At 44.4% G+C, this 20,000-nt stretch overlaps 1 protein-coding gene across 2 annotated transcripts in view; it reads left to right on the top strand.

Moving 5' to 3' along the window:
• The first annotated feature begins 3,916 nt into the window (after window positions 1–3,916).
• The window catches only part of LOC137658533 (set1/Ash2 histone methyltransferase complex subunit ASH2-like), an 85,190-nt gene continuing 69,106 nt past the window's right edge, over window positions 3,917–20,000 (top strand). For both annotated transcript variants that reach the window (XM_068393335.1, XM_068393334.1), the window contains exons 1-3: window positions 3,917–4,038; window positions 14,103–14,192; window positions 18,076–18,254. In XM_068393335.1, coding sequence (XP_068249436.1) covers window positions 14,104–14,192; window positions 18,076–18,254 — 268 coding nt within the window. In that variant the 5' untranslated portion in view covers window positions 3,917–4,038; window position 14,103. The remainder of the gene's footprint in view (window positions 4,039–14,102; window positions 14,193–18,075; window positions 18,255–20,000) is intronic.

Below are 20,000 nucleotides of genomic sequence, written 5' to 3'. Positions count from 1 at the left end.
ATATATTAACAATCTTTTATATATATGTATATATATATGTATATATATATATATATATATATATATATATATATATATATATATGTGTGTGTGTGTGTGTGTGTATGTATGTGTGTGTGTAATGATCAGCATTAAACCCCTTTCCCTAATAAATATGGTTCCAAAAGGTTAAAACATTTTAGCGATCATTTTTATGTTTTTAATATTTGAAGCTGAAGTTGAATTCCTCATCCCCTACGTAGACAAACTGCCCAACGTTTTCTGTTCCCAACGCCTGCACAGAATGATCTTCAGCAATGCGTCGAAACCCTCACAGAGAAACTGCGTCATTTACATGTATATCTTACAGGTACTTCTGCGTTTCCTTTTTACCAAAGCAGATCCAGTCTGGTACCTTGTTTGGCGTTCTCTGTTATTTTCTAATAGCTATTTCTTATAATAAAAGGCGACAGCGAAGAAAAATAAACCTGTCAGTCATTGTCCGATGGACACTTGAACTATAGTCCATTTCTTTTAGCGAGTCATATTTGCACAGACTCGCAGCGGTACCCTTTTAGCTCGGAAAAGTTTCCTGATCGCTGATTGGTTGGACAAGATAATTCTAACCAATCAGCGACCAGGAAACTTTTCCGAGCTAAAAGGGCACCGTTGCGGGTCGGTGCAAATATGACTCGCTAAAAGAAATGGACTATAGCTGCTCTGTGCTTCTATACAGAAGCCTTATGAGCAGCACGTCGAAATCCGTCACTCGCCTGTACTCTTAATCAGGCAGTTGAATCGGTAGACCTTTAGAAGTTCCAACTTGCAGCGAATGCCTTTGTAATATATATTTAAACGTTGTTATTGATCTTAGAATATTTTATTATTCGTTACTGCTCGTGTATTTTATTTATTTCCTTTCTTCACTGGGCTATTTTTCCCTGTTGGAATCCTTGGGCTTATAGCAACCTGCTTTATCCAACTATGGTTGTAGAATAGTTAATAATAATAATGATAATAATAATGATAATAATAATAATAATTATAATAATAATAATAATAATAATAATCTGTTGCATGTATTAGAAGGCTTCCGAGTGAAGGCTTGTTTTTAATTTTGAGGAGCTGTGTCACAAGCCATTATATTCTACTGAACCCCATCTACTTATTACCGTCTATCTAGTGAGAGCTAATTATATTTTAAAATTACTTCACCTTTACTTAGCTAAATAGAAATACAATAATTTATTATACTCTGTTGCGCATTACCATCATTGTTCAATTGTACTTAGACGCAGAGTAATAATATTAATGAAAATTAAGTCATTATTATTATTATTATTGTTATTATTATTATTATTATTACAAGCTAGGCTATAATCCTAATTGGAGAAACAAGATGCTGTAAGTTCAAGGGCTCCAACAGGGAAAAATAGCCCAGCGAGGAAAGGAAATGCGGAAATAAATAAACTGCAATAGAAGAATAAACTATAGCTAAATGGTCTCTTCTACCCTTACCAAGAGGAAAGTTGCCACTGAACAATTGCAGTACAGTAGTTAACCCCTTGAGCGAAGAAGAATTCTTTCGTAATCTCAGTGTTGTCAGGTGTATGTGAAAAGAGGAAAATATTGAAAGAATAGGCAAGACTATTCGGTGTATGTGTAAGTAAAGGAAAAATGAGGCGTAGTAGGTAGTAGGTTGGCCAAGGCACCAGCCTCCCGTTGCTGAACCATACGCAGAATAGTCGGGCCTATTCTTTACACATTCTCCTCGTTCCCCATACTCTTGACAACACTGAATTTACCAAACAATTCTTCTTCTCTCAAAAGGTTATCTACTGCATTATAATTGTTCAATGGCTACTTTCCTCTTGGTAAGGGTAAAAGAGACTCTGTAGCTATGGTAAGCAGCTCTTCTAGGAGGACACTCCAAGATCTAACCATTGTTCTCTAGTCTTAGGTAGTACCATAACCTCTTTACCATGGTCTTCCACTGTCTTGGGTTAGAGCTCTCTTTCTTGAGGGTACTCTCAGGCATACTATTCTGTCTTTTTTCTCTTCCTCTGGTTATGTTAAGAGTTTTTATAGTTTATGTATCAAAGATTTATTTCAATGTTATTATTGTTCTTAAGATTCTGTTGTAGTTTATTTCCTTATTTCCTTTCCTCACTGGGCCATTTTCCCTGTTGGAGTCCTTGGGATTATAGCATCATGCTTTTCCAACCAGGGTTGTAGCTTAGCTAATAATAATAATAATAATAATAATAATAATAATAATAATAATAATAATAATAATAATAATAATAATAACCAGAGAGAAGGATCCCATGTAGTACTGTCTGGACAGTTGATACCAGAGGGAATCCATTTAGTGTTACACGAAAGTAAACTTCCATGTTGGTCTTTCATCAGGTAAATATCTAGTTGGTATTATTGCAATAGCTCATATATATATATATATATATATATATATATATATATATATATATATATATATATATATATATATATATACTTCTATCATCATCTCCTACGCCTATTGACGCAAAGGGTCTCGGTTAGATTTCGCCAATCGTCTCAATCCTGAGCTTTTAAATTAATACATCTCCATTCATCATCTCATACTTCACGTTTCATAGTCTTCAGCCATGTAGGTCTAGGGCTTCCATATTTTTATAATTTCTATAATTTATGATAATTTACCATTTCTTTATAGGATTTTTTTTTTTTGGTTAAGGAAGTCAAATATCGTTGTTATATACATGAAGGGTGATAAAAATGATCATAATATTGATAACAAAGTGTGGCCAAATGTTTATATAGTAGACAGATCTGGTGTTTCTGGTCGAATTTCTATAGATACAGCAAACGGAATTTGTATAGATACAGCTAACACCTCCTATGTAAACCTTTTGGGAATGACTGTATCCCCCATACTCTTTATCTTTTTTTTTACTTCTATTTTAGCTTTTACAACTCCTTTTAAGTTTAGGTGTGGTTCTTGATTGTGAATTTTCTATTTGGAAATACAGTAGGTTTTTTCTTTTCAGAAGAAGTATGTTAATACCATCTTTCTACCTTTTTCGTGTATGGTTCTCCTGTCTGGTCTTCAGCTGCTGACTTTTATCTGAATTTGTTGGACAAAAACTTGCGATTTCTTAAATTTCTTATTCCTGATCAAGATATTAATCACTGATATTGCCATTCAGTTAGTTCGTAATGCAATTTGTATAAGATTTTTCATAATTCTGATCACCATTTGTATTCAGTACAGAACCACCTGTACGTAGTACTAGGCATACAATTAATTCTAACAGTTTTGTATTCTGAGCCATAAGACTCAACACCGCACAGTAATCTAGAAGTTTTATTCCAGCTTTAACCAGCTTGTGGAATAATCTTCGTAATCAGGCAATTGGATCGCTGGCAATTCAGAAGTTCAAACTTGCAGCGAATGTTTTCATGTTGAACAGGCTGACACAAGTCTTTTTTTATATTTTATATATGAAAGCTCCATTTTAACGTTGGTAATGGTCTTAAGATGGTATATGTTTTTTCTCATTACTTCTCATATATAGTTTAGTTAGTTTATTATTTCCTTTCCTCACATGGCTGTTTTCCATGTTGCATCTCTAGGGCTTATAACATCCTGCTTTTACATCTAGGCCCGCTATTTAGGTAAAAATAATTCCTTATTAAGAAGAATTTTTACCAAGATCATTGCTTTATAAGCACCAGATGCGCATAGCTATAATAACTTGTATCTGAAATAGATAATACCAGTGCGATAGATAAGATATTAGACACCATTCGTCCGAACTAGGTTTCTTAGATATAACTTATTTAGATAATTACATTTTATGTACAATATAAACTATAGAAATAAGTACCTCAAGAATGGAAAATGACAATTTTATGTAAATTTAGTGATGTAGCACTGCCATCTAGTGGTCGCTGAATGTAAGCGTTACGATAATTACGTCTTTCCCCGTAAGATCACAGTAAACAGACTTGACGTTTCCGCTGTGTTGTTGAAATAACTTGTGTTGTTTTCACCACGTAAGCCCAAAATTTTTCTAGTTTATCAGCTTTGTATCTTGTGTAATTATTTAGTGTCTTGTACTATCAAATGAGAATTTAACAGCTTTATGTATAGTTTTTTCTACCCTAGGGGTTATAATAGGGGCTACGTAAATTAATAGCTGCTACCGGCGTCAGTTTACAGGTGTGGCAACTGTTAAAACCAGACTGTGTCCATTACCGTAAATACATTTTGAATTGAAGGTGGCTGGTTTCAGTTCCAGTTTCATCAGAATAGATGCTTACCAGAACGTCAGCCGGGCAAGCCAAACCCCCCACTGTGGTGCCCAACCATAGCAGTGGCCTCCCCAGTAAACAGCTTACACTTAGGTTCCTAGGCGGGGATCGATCTGCTGCCATGCGAATGCTAGGCCAACACGTTACCACTATATGTTGAATGTGGCGAACGAGTTCAGAGTAAAAATTAACTTTTCCCCAAACAAACGGCCGTTTCAACTCGACTAACATTACCATAACCTAAACTAACAGTGCACATTGTCATAACGTAGCTTATATCACCCTAATCGGAGCCTTTGTATATCAGCGGCCAGTTCCTCTAGCGGACATAAAATTTGAACGTCAACTAAAATGAACTTCCCCTTTCTAACCTAACCTTATAGCCGTGTCCACACCTACTTACTTAATGGGGGTGATACTGCTCCCCTTACACTGATGCATTCTTAGTCAGCCGTCATCTTACGTACAGGTGGCCGCTATCATACATACACCCCCCCTAATCTAACCTATATCGCACCAATCTTGTCTATATCACCCTAATCTACACAGACTTAACCTAACCTACCCTACATCACCTTAACCTAACCTCGCTTTAAGAAATAGACGAGTACAGGCTAGTTTGGTATTTTTCTCTATATGTTTAATGGGGGCTGGGGCATACTATTTACATCTGAGAGACTGAAGGGGACTTGTTGTGCATGCATTTTTTCCTATGGTTTTGGGAGCTTTCTGTGTATTTTTAATGACGTATTTGTCAGGTGGTTTTTTTTCAAACCAATTAACCGCTTACAAGTGCATCTACATAAGTTCCCGGATGTTCTACAACATCTATTTTTATTTTCTACCCTCCTCTTTAGTTTCAACCTCACCACATGTCTCCAGGAAGGAACTTAAGTGAAGTACATCAATCTATTTCGAAATTTTGTGTGATTTCATTTATGTTGGCAATTTATTATGATGGAAATGCTCTCCGTTTAGTGTGTAGGTATTGTAACTCATGTGAAATTAAAAAATAACAGAAATAATGCCTCTAAGGTCCGATTCGGACCTAATTTTTAGGGAAAACCAGCACAATTTCTACTTCAAAACTTCTGTAAAGATTACCAAGACATAAGTAAAAGAAAAAATATAAAGACAGTGTCAATCATTATGTAAGGGTTTATTTGTGATTTACTTTATCATAATGTAAGAATTTATTTGTGATTTACTTTTAGTTTGTGACCTGGGAGGGGGGGTCTGGCTAGCGGTTGGGACCTGGGAGGGGGGGGGGTCTGGGGAGGGGGCCTTCCTCCCCAGCTAGGGGCTGTGACCTAGGAATGGGGTTCTGGGGGTCTTGCCCCTCCAGCTAGGGGTTGTGACCTGGGAACGACTAGGTTAGGTTAGGTGGGTTCGTTAGGTTCTGTACTCTACTGTATTTCAAAGCTCAAAAGTGGTATATAATCATGTTTTGGCCTGTTTTCTGCCACTTACATGAACCATATCTTTTTCCAACTGGTTATCTTGTCCTTATTTTGCATTTCTGGCTCTTATTATTTCTGTAAATCACTCGTTTGAGATTTCCTCACCTAAAAAACCTTGGTTTCCTACTGGTGCCCCCCATCATTGTCTTTATATAAGGGGGTCCAGAAACTCATGAACGGGAGGTTTGCCCCAATAATCATGGTCAGGAATGCATAGAACACAAGATAATGATTAGGAAAAATATATGGTTCATGTATTTGGCTAGAAAATAAAGTAAATATTTACCCCTGTCTGTAATTTATATTTGTTCCGTAACTGAAATACAAACCACGCTATTTACATGGGGTAATTACTTCGGCGTAGCTGAATGACGAGCCATAAAAGTTTTAACGAGGGTTTACTACCCCGCCGCTAGTTAGCGGGGGGTAGGGAGGGGTAGCTAGCTAACCCCCCCCCCACACACACACACACACACACACACACACACACACACACACACACACCGGTGAATGCTTCACTTTACTTTTGGCTCGGGAAGAGAACAGACCTGTCTGCGTTCTCCCTTGCTTTGACTGCCATAATTAATCTGTTTTTTGCTTTTTCTCTTTCGCAGTGTGCTTGAAGTTGGCCTCTACTGATAATGCGTACTTGCCCTGGACTTCTCGGCCGCCCTTGTGGGACCTTTATATCGGCGGTCGACACTGATCCTCACACCTTATGTCCTCACTGTAGGGGCCAGCGGTGTGATAGTGACAATGTATGTATTGATTGTAGGGAGTGGTCTACCTCCCAGTGGGAGAGGTTTGCCCGGCGCCGTAAGGAGGAGGCCAAAAGGGATCTTTCTCCTTCAGAGGGTTCTCTGAAGAGAGAAAATTCCGGGACTACTTCTTCCGTTGCCCTTTCCTCCTCCGAAGCTCCCCCTCGAGCAGCCTCTTCCGAGAGGCCGGCGAGTGGTAGCGTGGACCGCTGTGTTGTTGACCGATCCCGGCGTGCGGGAGAGGTAGTTGCCTCCCATAGCGAGGCGGGGAGGAGGATTTTGTGTCTAACCATGATTTGTTTCAGCTTTGGGCTTCCTTGGGGCTGCAGGGTTCGCCCTCCAAGGAAGCCCTGTTTGACATGATCAAACTGAGTGCAGCCGTCAAACAATCGCCAACTACAGCGGAGATAGATCCTCTGTCTGTGGTTGACGTTGTTGTGACGGAGACATCCCGTGGGTCTAGCCAAACCCCCGTTCCAGTAGCTGAGGTAGCTGACGGCTTAGATTCTCCCTCCGAACACCCTTCGAGGGAGGATCTAAGTCCCACGGTCTCTCCTGCCGGTGATTCTCCCCCTCGGGGGAGTTCACTTACAGGGACTCCTCTTCGGAGGCCCATCGATGGTCAGCTTGCTGATCCCACGGCCCCTCGTGGGCGTATAAGGCGGAAGGCTTGTCCTCCCCTTCGCCGTAGAGGCCTTTCTTCCCCTTTCAAGGGGGTTAAGAGGTGCCTCTTAGGCTCGTCGTCACCACAGTCCTCTGCGGAGGAGACGACTCGCCGTTCACCATTCCTGCAAGCTACCAACCTACACCTCTCCGGGGATCGTTCGCGATCACCTTCAGGTGATGGTCGTCCTTCGGGACATAGTGACCAGTCTCCCAGACCATCTACATCCAATGTTCGTGATGCGCGTGACGCGCCACCTGATACTGCCGCTGCGCAGTCTCCGGGCCCTTCGGGGCTGAAGGGTCTTGAGCGTAAAACTGCGCCTCTTGCCCTCAAGCGCCGGGTTCCTCCTGTGCGTTCTCCTGTTGCTGTCGCTGCTGTGCCTGCCGTTGCCGCTGTTCCTGACTTAGCGCCACGGTCCCCTTGCGCGCCCATGCCCTCCAGCAGTTCCTGATACAGCGCTCCAGCACTCGCCTGCACACACGCGCACACCGGTGCCCCAGCAGCCACCTGCGCTCACGCGCCCACCGACGCCCCGGCGTCCCCTGGTTCCTGCCTTGTCGCGCGCAGTCCAGGAGGCTCCTTCGCTGGCGCACAAGCGCCCACAGGCGGTTCCAGCTCCAGCGCTCACCAACCCGCCAACGCGCTACGACATCCCAGCGCATCGGCCAGGAGGCTCCCAAGTTGGCGCACGGGCGCTCACGGCCGCCCCTGGGCTCTCCTTCCAGACCGCACGAGCTTGCACATGCGGCAACCGCGAACGACGCTCAGGTTACTCGCCCTGTTCCTGTCTTCAAGGCGCCCAATGTAACCCTCCAGCGCACACCTGAGCGTCCTCATCCAACCGCGTGCCCTGCGCGGCCGCCGCAGTAGCGCACCCCGGTGCGACCACATTCTGATGCGCGCCCACAGCGAGCATGCCGGTCCTGTCGGACCAGCGCCAACCTCTGCGCCAACGCGCCATCCCTGCCGCTCGTGATCCTGCACCAGCGCTCACGCGCCCTCGCCCGGTTCTTCCGGACACGCGCTCAGGCGCCCGCGTTATCTTGCGCCCTCCGGGGCCGCATCAGGTCGCTGCGCGCCCGCGCGCTTGGCCGGCTCCTGCACACCACACGCCCTCGCCATCGCCTACGCGCTCTCGCGACCACGCGCCCGCTCCAGCTGCTGCGCTCACGCGCCCACGAGCCCGCTCTATCATCAGCGCGCCATCGCTCCCTCGTTCCTGTATCCTCGCCTGCGCGCCATCGCTCCCTCGCTCCTGTATCCTCGCCTGCGCGCCACCGCGCCCGCCCACGCGGACGCGCGCACGCGAGATTCCTGTATCGCACGAGCCCTTCACGCGCGACCCTGACCAGGGCCCGGTTCACGAGCCCCAGTGCCGTCAGGCGGACAGGTCTTCGTCTGGTTCCCCTCCCCGCAAGCGTAGACCAGTGCGCTCGCCGGAGGAGGGGCGCTTCCTGGACAGGTCTAGGGACTCTTTCCTTTCAGCCCCACAGGCGAACCCACGTTTGTCGACTCCTCCTAGGGATCACTCGATCCCCTTCCCTCCAGAGGGGGTGTCTGACAGCGCGACTGTCAGCCAGCAGCCCTGGTTCGGCACCCTAGTCAGAGCTCTTGTGCAGGCGATTAAGCCCGCCCTCTCTGACGGGGGTCACAAACCAGCGGCAGCTTCCTCCCCCCGGAAGAGGAAGAGAGGAGTCTCTCCCGTGGAAACTCCTCCGAGGCCTATAATGTCTCCTCGCAGGTCCTTGCGCAAGGCTCCTTCTCCCCCCCCCAGACCTTCTCTCCCTCCCCTTCGGATGAGGACTACCCTTCCTCAGGAGATTCGGATGAGCCGGACCATTTCCCCATCGCACCAATGGGGATGCTCCGCCTCTCCCTGAGAAGTCTTCTCGTCCAGGGGTGGAGAAGAGCCTGCCCCCTTCGTTGCTCGAGTCCTGTATCCCGCCCAGGAGGGAGCCTAAGGACTCTTAAGACGATTCCCAAATCGTCAGCAACTATCAGGCAGGAACCGTCTAGAGCCGCCGAGGATGTCCACGTGTCCCACCAGGAAGAGCCACTGGGGACGGGAGACTTCGCTGCCAGTCCTTCAAGAGGAGAGCACCAGGAGTCAGAACACTCTTTCTGGCAAGTCCTGACCCTCATGAGGAACCTCAATGGGATTCCAGACCCTGAGATTCCCCCTCGTGAAGGTAAGGACACGGTCCTGGACCACATCTATGGCACCCAGAAACCCTCTAGGGCCAGTGCAGCTTTGCCCTGGTCTCAGGGGATGAAGAGTGCCAGGGACAAGGTCGAGGGCCAGCTCTCTGAGCTTGCCTCCTCCAGCAGATCAAGTGCCGGTAACAAGCTCCTCCCTCCTCCTCGAGTCCATCAGAGGAGGTACTTTGAGATCCTTGAGGAGTCTTGTCTGAGTCTTCTGTTACACCACTCTGTGGAAGAACTCACAGGGGGAGTCCCTCTTGAGAGACTCTCCAACTGGCACGTGTCCTCCTCAGCCAGAGATCCTGAGCCAGGAGAAGGTCACCAAGTGTGCCATGCAGGCAACTTCGTGGCTCGACATCTGGCTGGGGTCTCTGGGCATCCTGGTGCGGTCCGAGGACCTCTCCAAAGAAAGGACCAGGAATTTGCTGGAGACTGTCTTACTCTCGGGCACACGGACCTTTGAGTTTCTGGCCCACCAAGTCTCGAGCTTGTGGGCCAACACGATTCTCAAGCGTCGAGTCGCTGTGGCCGAGAGGTTCCATCAGAAGGTCCCCAGTTCAGAGGTTAGCAGGCTCAGACACTCTTCCGTGTTCGGTAAGAGCCTGTTTGAGCCTAAGGACGTGGAGCTCACCGCTGAGAGGTGGAGGAAATCCAACCAGGATTCCCTCATCCACAGGGCCCTGACATCGAGGCCCTACAAACCTCCAGCGGTCCAGCAGCCCCGTCCAGCTAAGGACACAAAGAAGACGACCGCAGCGAATACCAAGGTGTCTAAGCCCTTTCCTGCCAAGAGCAGAAGGAGCAAGAAGTCCTCCAGGGGAGGCAAGAACCCTAGAGGTAACAGCCGAGGCCGGAAACGCTAGGGTTGGCAATCCCCCTGCATGTCCACCAGTGGGGGGATGCCTACAGAGTTGTGCGAGCAGGTGGCAGCAACTCGGGGCAGATGCCTGGACGATCTCCGTGATCACTCTAGGTTATCGCGTCCCGTTCACAGCCCCTCTACCTCCCCTGACAGCGAATCCAGTGTCGTTGAGCTCTCTTGCCATGGGATCGGCAAAAGGGCAGGCCCTTCGGGCAGAAGTCCAGACCATGTTGAAGGACACTCTCCAGGAGGTTGTAGACGGGTCCCCAGGCTTCTACAGTCGACTCTTTCTTGTGAGAAAGGCGTCTGGAGGCTGGAGACCAGTCATCGGCCTCTCAACCCTGAACGGGTTTGTCAAGCAGACTCCGTTCAGCATGGAGACGGCAGACACGGTCAGACTTGCGGTGAGACCACTAGACTTCATGTGTACACTGGACCTGAAGGACGCGTACTTCCAGATCCCAATCCATCCGTCTTCAAGGAAGTACCTAAGATTCTGCCTAGACAACAAGATCTACCAGTTCAAGGTGCTGTGTTTCGGTCTCTCCAGAGCCCCTCAGGTGTTCACCAGAGTATTCACCCTCATCCCTTCATGGGCCCACAGGATGGGCATCCGTCTCCTTCGTTATCTTGACGATTGGCTGATCCTAGCGGACTCGGAGGCAACTCCTCTTCGCCACTGACACAAACTCCTCGAAGTTTGCCAGGATCTAGGGATCGTGGTACAGTAAATCTCGAGAAGTCCTCCCTGCAGCCCTCTCAGAAACTGTTATATCTAGGCATGGTCATAGACACCAATCTCCACAAAGCCTTCCCATCAGACGAAAGGATAGCAAGGCTGAGGAAGGTCGCAAGACCTTTCCTCAATCGAGAAGAACTCCCAGCCCAATCGTGGCTTCGTCTCCTCGGCCACCTCTCCTCCCTGACCCGTCTCGTTCCCAACGGTCGCCTCAGGATGAGATCCCTCCAGTGGCGACTCAAGTCCCGGTGGAGTCAAGGCCACGACTCCCCGGACACTTTGATCCCTATGGGTCTTGCGGAACGGACGGATCTCCGGTGGTGGGTGGCAGACGAGAATCTACGAAAGGGAGTGGATCTTCTCGTCCCTCCCCCAGATTTGATGCTGTTCTCGGACGCATCAAACAAAGGGTGGGGGGCCCACGTTCTGAGCCACAGGACCTCAGGCCTGTGGTCAGAATCAGAAAAGTACCTTCACATAAACCTGCTAGAAATGAAGGCCGTTTTCCTGGCACTTCAGAAGTTCCACCAAGTCCTGGCGGGCCACTCTGTGGTGGTGATGAGCGACAACACCACGGTAGTGGTTTATATCAACAAGCAGGGAGGTACCTTTTCAGAACAGCTATCCCATCTTGCAGTAGAGATCCTGAGATGGTACGAAGTCCACTCGATTTCACTAGCGGCTCGCTTCATTCCAGGCAAAAGGAATGTGCTCGCCGACAGTCTGAGCAGGGCAACGCAGATAGTGAGTACCGAGTGATCTTTGGATCCTCAGATAGTCAGCAAAGTCCTGACTTTGTGTGGTTCCCCGACGGTGGATCTGTTCTCTACGGCGCTGAACACCAAGCTCCCGCTGTACTGCTCCCCAGTCCCGGACCCCAAGGCTCTCTGGCAGGATGCCTTCCAGCAACGGTGGGACAACGTCGATGTGTACGCCTTTCCCCCGTTCTGTCTGATGAGGAGGGTACTCAACAAGACCAGAACATTGGTCAATCTCTCGATGACCCTGATAGCTCCGCTATGGCATCACGCAGAATGGTTCCCGACCTTCTGCAACTCCTAACGGAAGTTCCGAGGGAGCTCCCTCCACGTCACGAGCTACTCAAACAACCACACTCCAACATCTACCACAAAGCCATGGCTTCGCTTCGGTTTCACGTCTGGACACTATCCAGCATCTCCTCACAGAGAGAGGATTTTCGCAACAAGTTGCGATCAGGATGTCTGGCCACCTGCGCAAGTCATCCGCAGGAGTCTACCAGGCGAAGTGGCGAGTTTTCTGTGGTTGGTGTTGTGGAAGGGGTATCTCTCCCCTCGATGCCACTTTACCAGCAAAAGCGGAGTTCCTCTTTTATCTGCGGGAGGAAATGCGCCTTTCAGTCTCGGCAGTGAAAGGCTATCGCTCAGCCTTAAGTCTTGCCTTCAGCCTTAAAGGAATAGACATTTCTTCCTCGCTGGAACTTTCCCTTCTCATACGGAGTTATGAACTTAACTGCCCTCAGTCGGAAGTGAGACCTCCTCCATGGAACGTGGTTCGAGTCCTCAGGTCTCTGAAGAGACCTCCCTACGAACCATTACGCCAGGCTTCTGATCGCCACCTTACCTGGAAGACGGTTTTCCTGCTAGCTTTGGCCTCGGCCAAGCGGGTCAGTGAGCTACATGGTCTCTTGTACGACGTCGCCCATTCAAGGGGATGGGGGGAGGTAACGTTCAGCTTCGTCCCTGAGTTTGTTGCCAAGACTCAGAACCCGGGAGTGCCGGACCCAAGGTTCGACTCCTTCCGGGTTTCGAGTCTCCGTTCTGTAACAGATGACCCAGACCATCTCCTACTGTGCCCAGCTAGGAGTCTGAGGTTTTATCTTAAAAGAACAGCTGCAGTTCATTCCCAGGTGCGAGCCTTGTTCGTGAGCACCGGGGAGACAAAGAGGAGGGTCACCAGGAATACCATCTCGGCCTGGATTCGCAAGGTGATACATCTGGCCTTGAATCCTAACCCTCCTCCGTCACGTCGCTCTGGAGCGCATGATGTCAGGGGCGTAGCTACGTCCCTGGCCTTCAAGAAGAACTTTTCAGTGACGCAGGTTCTTCAGGCTGGGGTGTGGAAGCGTCAGACGACCTTCACGGCCCACTACCTGCAAGACGTGACACACAGGAGGCTCGATACGTTCTCTATCGGCCCTGTGTGGCTGCACAGCAGCTGGTCTAACCTCAGGCTCCTTATTGGACAAGTAGCAGAAGGTTGAGGGCATTGTTACCTGGTTTTAGTCTGCATGAATGAAAAGATATGACTGGCTCCTTATTCTTTTCTTCATCCTCTCCTCCCTTGGAGAAAGCAGCATCCTGGGTTCTCTGCACAGCTGACCTCGAACCTCTGCAGGTAAACCATGCTCCCTTGTGTTCCTGGTATTAAGATGTAATACTGTCATGTCCCCCATTCCCTGACGAGGTGGTATTGGGAGAGTCCTAGCCTAGATTTCCATCTGAAGAACTCCAGGTCAACTTCCTAGGACGAGTCACTTCTCACCTTCACACACAGCTTACGTAGGCCGCAGCAGTTTCAAAGCTGCCAGCGAGGAGCAGGGACCCCTTACTTCTTGAGTACCTACACACTCGAATTTGGGGTCCCCGGGCAAGCCAAAGCCAGTATGGCAGGGGACTTACCGCCCTTCCTAAGGGTTAAGTCACCCCATGTAAATAGCGTGGTTTGTATTTCAGTTACGGAACAAATGACATTCGTAGATAATTTGTATTTTTCCTAACTATACAAACCTTACCTATTTACACACATGTGCCCGCCAGCCCTGTCCCCCAAGATAAGTCCTACCTCTAAGCAAAGTGAAGCATTCACTAGTGTGTGTGTGAGGGGGGGGTGTTAGCTAGCTACCCCTCCCTACCCCCCGCTTACTAGGGGAGGGGTAGTAAACCCTCGTTAAAACTTTTATGGCTCGTCATTCAGCTACGTCGAAGTAATTACCCCATGTAAGTAGCTAAGGTTTTTATAGTTAGGAAAAATACAAATTATCTATGAATTTGTCATATTAAATTAATGTTTAATGTACAGTACATTTACAGAAGTAGATTTTTGAATACTCAACTAATTCATTTGTGTTCCTTTGCAGAATGGACTACGACTCAGATGAAAATGATAACTGCGAATCGGGTGTTGTGGACTTGGGAGAGAAGGGAGGTCTTTCCTCTTGTGGATATTGGTAAGTAACATGATTGATTAAGTTTATTTTGCATATTTTAATGGTATCATGTAGGCTTGCTGTTTCCTAATTGTTTATTCCCGTTTCGATCTTAATGATTTATCTTATGTTAGTTCAGTTAGGGATCTTTTCCTCTTGGTATTTCAGCAAATGCCCGACCTGGCATGTTGAAGATATAGACACATGCATGCATCTAGATAGTTGTATCCATCTTGATATTTGTATGCACAGTATTAGTTTTATCAAAATTATGGAATCTTTAAGTATAGTATAATTGACTTGGGAGGTGAATCTGTTGTGAATGCATTACTAAAGCATTGTACTGTACCTTTCTTTTTTTTTTTTGTTAACCCTGGATAGGTACGCTCCTCGGACACCCCTTTAAGGGTATACTCGGACGCGAACGACCTCGACGCCAAAAAAAATTCTTGAAAAATCAGTTTTTGCAGTAACCTCCTTTTTTCTTTTGCCAAAAAAAAACTTCAATGAATGCTTAAAACAACTGTAAAAATAAATACTACTCATCTGCAGAAAAACTATTTATTATAAATATTTTAAAAAATTAAGTAGAAAAAAAAAAAGACCTGACATAAAAATTCATAAAAAAAAAGTTTATATATATATACACAAATCCTTTTAGGAATTGATTCTTGAATGTTTAGGACACATCTTGATGTATTTTGGATGAAGTCAGACCCATGGAGGTGAAGATCTGAAATGAGAAAAAAAGAGTAACTTTTTTTGGCCAAAAAAATTTGTCCAAATTTCATGAATTTTTTTGGGTACCCAAATGAAATAGGAAGTGGCTAATTTTTTTAGGGAATAAACATATGTTATCCTAAAATAGAAATATGTAAAAAAATCTTCATTATTTTGTAAATTACATTTATATCAGGGGCCATATCTAAAGGTAATTTTTTGAGTTACTTAGAAATTTCGTAAAAAAATACATATATTTAATATATAATATGATATTTATCCAGGTAAAAATATACCAAAATATCACAAATTCTATAGGGAACAAGAATATATATAGATAGGGCAGCTTACGCTTCGGATATGTCCACAAAATGGCCGCCAACCACACTGACTCAGACTCCCTAATCTGCCACTTGAAATGTAGGAAGGGTATGTCAATTTCAAGGTGTTATTTACTAATCTAATTATTATTGGATATGCATAAAAATTGTATGGTGGGTTGCTGGATAATTGTCGATTATTTTACGACTATAAAATTGAAATTCTGACCCAAAAAAATTTTTTGAAGGGAAATAAAATCGAAAAAAAAAAAATGTAAAACAATATAATATTTTAGCTAAAAAAATTTGATGATATTCGATCAAAAAAAAAGTAAACAAAATTTTCCGACAAATAAACATCTAGAGGAATCATTACTCTGTGATAGTTCCTTAGTACGTAGTAATTTTGAAAGAATTGGGAAAAAACGAAAAAATGGCAATCACCGGTAAATCGAACACATACCTATATATACCCCATATCTGGCTAAAAAAAAGATAGGCATGGGTAGCCAGATCATCTAGAAACACTTTCCAACACTATAAAAATATAAGTTTTGCGACACTACTTGCCAATTCCTTACGGTAACATGACTAAGCGAAAAAATGCAAAACAAATAAAAAGGGGCACTCGCGGAAAAATGGCTAACATTCTAATATACGGCATTTCAGAAAAAAAAAATTCAGCCACGTGCTAGGCAAACCATCAAGGCACATTTTCCGACAAATAAACATCTAAATGAATCATTACTCTGTGATAGTTCCTTAGTACGTAGTAATTTTGAGAGAAATGGGAAAAAACGAAAAAATGGCAATCACAGGAAAATCGAACACATACCTATATATACGCCATATCTGGCTAAAAAAAAAAGATAGGCATGGGTAGCCAGATCATCTAGAAACACTTTCCAACACTATGAAATTATAAGTTTTGCGACACTACTTGCCAATTCCTTACGGTAACATGACTAAGCAAAAAAATGCAAAACAAATAAAAAGGGGCACTCGTGGAAAAATGGCCATTCTAATATACGGCATTTCAGAAAAAAAAAATTTCAGCCACGTGCTAGGCAAACCATCAAGGCACATTTTCCGACAAATAAACATATAAATGAATCATTACTCTGTGATAGTTCCTTAGTACGTAGTAATTTTGAAAGAAATGGGAAAAAACGAAAAAATGGCAATCACAGGAAAATCGAACACATACTTATATATACGCCATATCTGGCTAAAAAAAAAATAGGCATGGGTAGCCAGATCATCTAGAAACACTTTCCAACACTATAAAAATATAAGTTTTGCGACACTACTTGCCAATTCCTTACGGTAACATGACTAAGCAAAAAAATGCAAAACAAATAAAAAGGGGCACTCGCGGAAAAATGCCCAACATTCTATTATACGGCATCTCAGATAAAAAAAAAAAGACATGCACGTGTTAGCCCAACCATCAAGGCACACTTTCTAACACATAAACATGAAAAAAAAATGAATAATATACGGCAATTCCTTACTACGTAGTAAATTTTTACAAATATTGAAAAAAAACAGAAATTGGCAACCGCAGTTAAATACCCAATATACCAATAACTACGTCGTATCTGACAAAAACAAAATCACGCATGGGTAGCCAGATCATCTAGACACACTTTCCAACACTAAAAAAGCAAAAGTTTTACGACACTATTTCGCAATATCTTACGGAAAAATGACTTGGCAAAAAAATGAAAAAATATGAAAAAGGGACACTCGCGGTAAAATGCCCGACATTCTAATATACGGCATCTCAGATAAAAAAAAAGACATGCACGTGTTAGCCCAACCATCAAGGCACACTTTCTAACACATAAACATGAAAAAAAAATGAATAATATACGGCAATTCCTTACTACGTAGTAATTTTTACAAATATTGAAAAAAAACAGAAATTGGTAACCGCAGTTAAATACCCAATATACAAATAACTACGTCGTATCTGACAAAAACAAAGTCATGCATGGGTAGCCAGATCATCTAGACACACTTTCCAACACTAAACAAGCAAAAGTTTTACGACACTATTTGGCAATATCTTACGGAAAAATGACTTGGCAAAAAAATGAAAAAAAATGAAAAAGGGGCACTCGCGGTAAAATGGTCCTCGTGGTGATGAACGACATTTTAACTAAAAAAAAAATCATGCACATGGTAGCCAAACAATCCACCAAGACTTTCCACAACTGATAACCTATACAAGTTGCACCATTCTACGACAATTTCATAATACGTAATAACTTTGATAATTATGCAAACTACCTTAGAAGGGTAAACTCGGTCGCGCTCGACCCCGACGCGTCTCAGAAATCGGGGAAGGAGTACAGCTACAGCAATGCACATCTGGACACTACTAGAGCGTGTAGGGGAGACACCTCCTGCAGGTCGATCACCCACAAATTCAGTCACGGGGGTGAGTCACGTGAGAAAAACCTGTTTTTTTTTTACGCTCGGGGTCGCGAACGACCCATCGTACCTATCCAGGGTTAAGATTATCTATTTTGTTTCTTTCTCCTAGCTATGAATTTTCTATTTGTGCTGCTTTTATCGAGTTTCTATATGGAACCACTTGGAACTGGTGACATGATTCTCTAAGAAGGAAGAAAAAAGGTGCAAAATATCCAGAAAGATAGAATGCTTTACTGTAAAAAGCATATCGGATGTCTAGTGAAAATAATTGTGGAAATTAGAAAATAAATCCAATTAGATTTATTTCTTTCCAAACTTTTTTTAATTTTTCCAACTTTACTCTCCTTTGCTCTAGAGTAGAATTCATTTTTCAAGATAATTAGTATTGGTTACTTTCTATAAATTTGTTTCTTGCTTTACAGTGGGAAACTTCGTAACCTCAACATTGTGGAGTTAATGTGCTGGCAGTGTGGATCATGGTTTCATGAATCTTGCATCAGCTATCAGCTAGGGAAGTTGGTTCCGTTCATGTTAAGCTACTCATTCACATGCAAGAATTGCTCTCCCAACGGTGTTGAGATATTCCGCAAGACTCAAGCTCGTAAGTTCACTTTGTTTGCTTTACATATTCAAATTTTTAACCTGTCATTTGCTGCTTTCTAAAGATTACTTATCATTATCAATATTTTACTGCTTTCTGAAAATTATTTGCCATCAGATTGAGTTTTGACATTTTGCAGATCAAGGGTGATTTACTTTAACAGTTGATTGATTACAGAGTTGAAAATGTGCTGTGAGATTTGATTCTAAGGAATGGAATGTTACACAAGTTTATAATGAAACGTGAAAGGTGAAATGATATAATTAGCGTACTCTTATTATTATTATTATTATTATTATTATTATTATTATTATTATTTTGTTCCTACACAAATACAACCATAGGAGAATGATAACATCAAAGCTGGAATATGGCAGATAAACATTTTAATGAGGTGTAAGCAATACAGTAGGTAGTTACCTGTCAAGATCGGGGAGGTGACCGCCCCCTACCAGCTCGCAGCCACTCGCTTTGATTTCAGCCATCGAAGAGTGCAAACTTACCCTCTTTCCCTGTCTTGGAACTTGGCAGAAATTTATTTGGAACATTGTAATTTTCTTTTTCTTTTCCAGTCTGGTTGTTTGTCATTATGCTGGGTATGAGGACTTGCCAGGGAGTATTGCTGAAAACCTGCAATACTTTCATGAGCGGCATTGATGTGGATCCTCATATAGTTTGCCAGTGGGTGAATTTTGGCAGGAGGAAGAAGCCGAAGATTGATTCTTTGCCTTCGGAGTTTGTCTTTGAAGTCGAAAACGGTAGGCTACGCGCATTAGGTTGATTGCCAGTCTCCTCATCTTCCTCTCCGGAGGTTGATAATAAACGTCTCGCACACTTTTTCTTCGACTTACCCAGCAAGCACTCTTCCTCATGTTGTAAGGGAACTACACCTTCACAATTCATCAAGTCCCTGAACTCTAGGTGCTTTTTGCCATCTTGCTCCAGACGCAGTTCGCCTTCGCTTTTCAAGCGCATTTCACCTTTGCACTCTAAAGAGCTCTTCTCCTTCTCGCTCTAGCAAGTGATCATCGTCCGGATGCTCCAGATGGGTTTTTCCCTCTCTCTCTCGGTGCTTTCTCGCCTTAGGTGGTCATTGTCCGTTAGGGATGAGGGTCTTTCTCTGTATCCAAATGTAGTACACTCCAATCGAGTGGAACACTTCTAGATCAAAGGTAGGCAGGCGAGGACGCTTCATACGATCACCAGGCACATCACGTGCAAGAGATGGTGTATCCTCATGATCCCTCACTTGCACAAAGGGTAACGAATCATCTAAGAACCCTTCACCTTCAGAGTTTGGGACACAGTTAATCCTTAAGACAATCCAATGTCCCCAATCACTCTGGTCAACATTAGCTCAAAGTGAAAGGGCAGAAGGAGAGTTCAGGAAACCCCTCCTAGACGAGACACAAGAATAAGAACTCTTTTGGGTTCTCTCCTGCCATGAGATATCTTTCTCATGAACTATAGTTTGTTTCCATTTGTTTGATTGATCCCAGCCAGCGGCTCTCTTCAAAGTCTTCGAACAAGAAGTACCCCCTTCTCAGATGTCTTGAGACTTTGTTTCCTTTCTCTGCAGGCGCTTTAAGGGAGGACAAGTCTAGTGGAAAGAGACAGAGAAAGCGTTTTCCACCAACGGACCCCAGGAAACGGCCACAAATCATGAGGCTTCGTTTCTTTCTTAGCCTAGCACGCTACCTTAGAGGACACGAAGGTGTCAGATGATGACGACGACTTTGAAGACTC

Source organism: Palaemon carinicauda, chromosome 19 (assembly GCF_036898095.1).
Source record: "Palaemon carinicauda isolate YSFRI2023 chromosome 19, ASM3689809v2, whole genome shotgun sequence".
Classification (NCBI taxonomy): domain Eukaryota; kingdom Metazoa; phylum Arthropoda; class Malacostraca; order Decapoda; family Palaemonidae; genus Palaemon; species Palaemon carinicauda.
The sequence above is the reverse complement of the archived record's forward strand: the minus strand, read 5'-3'. Positions and strand labels throughout refer to the sequence as shown.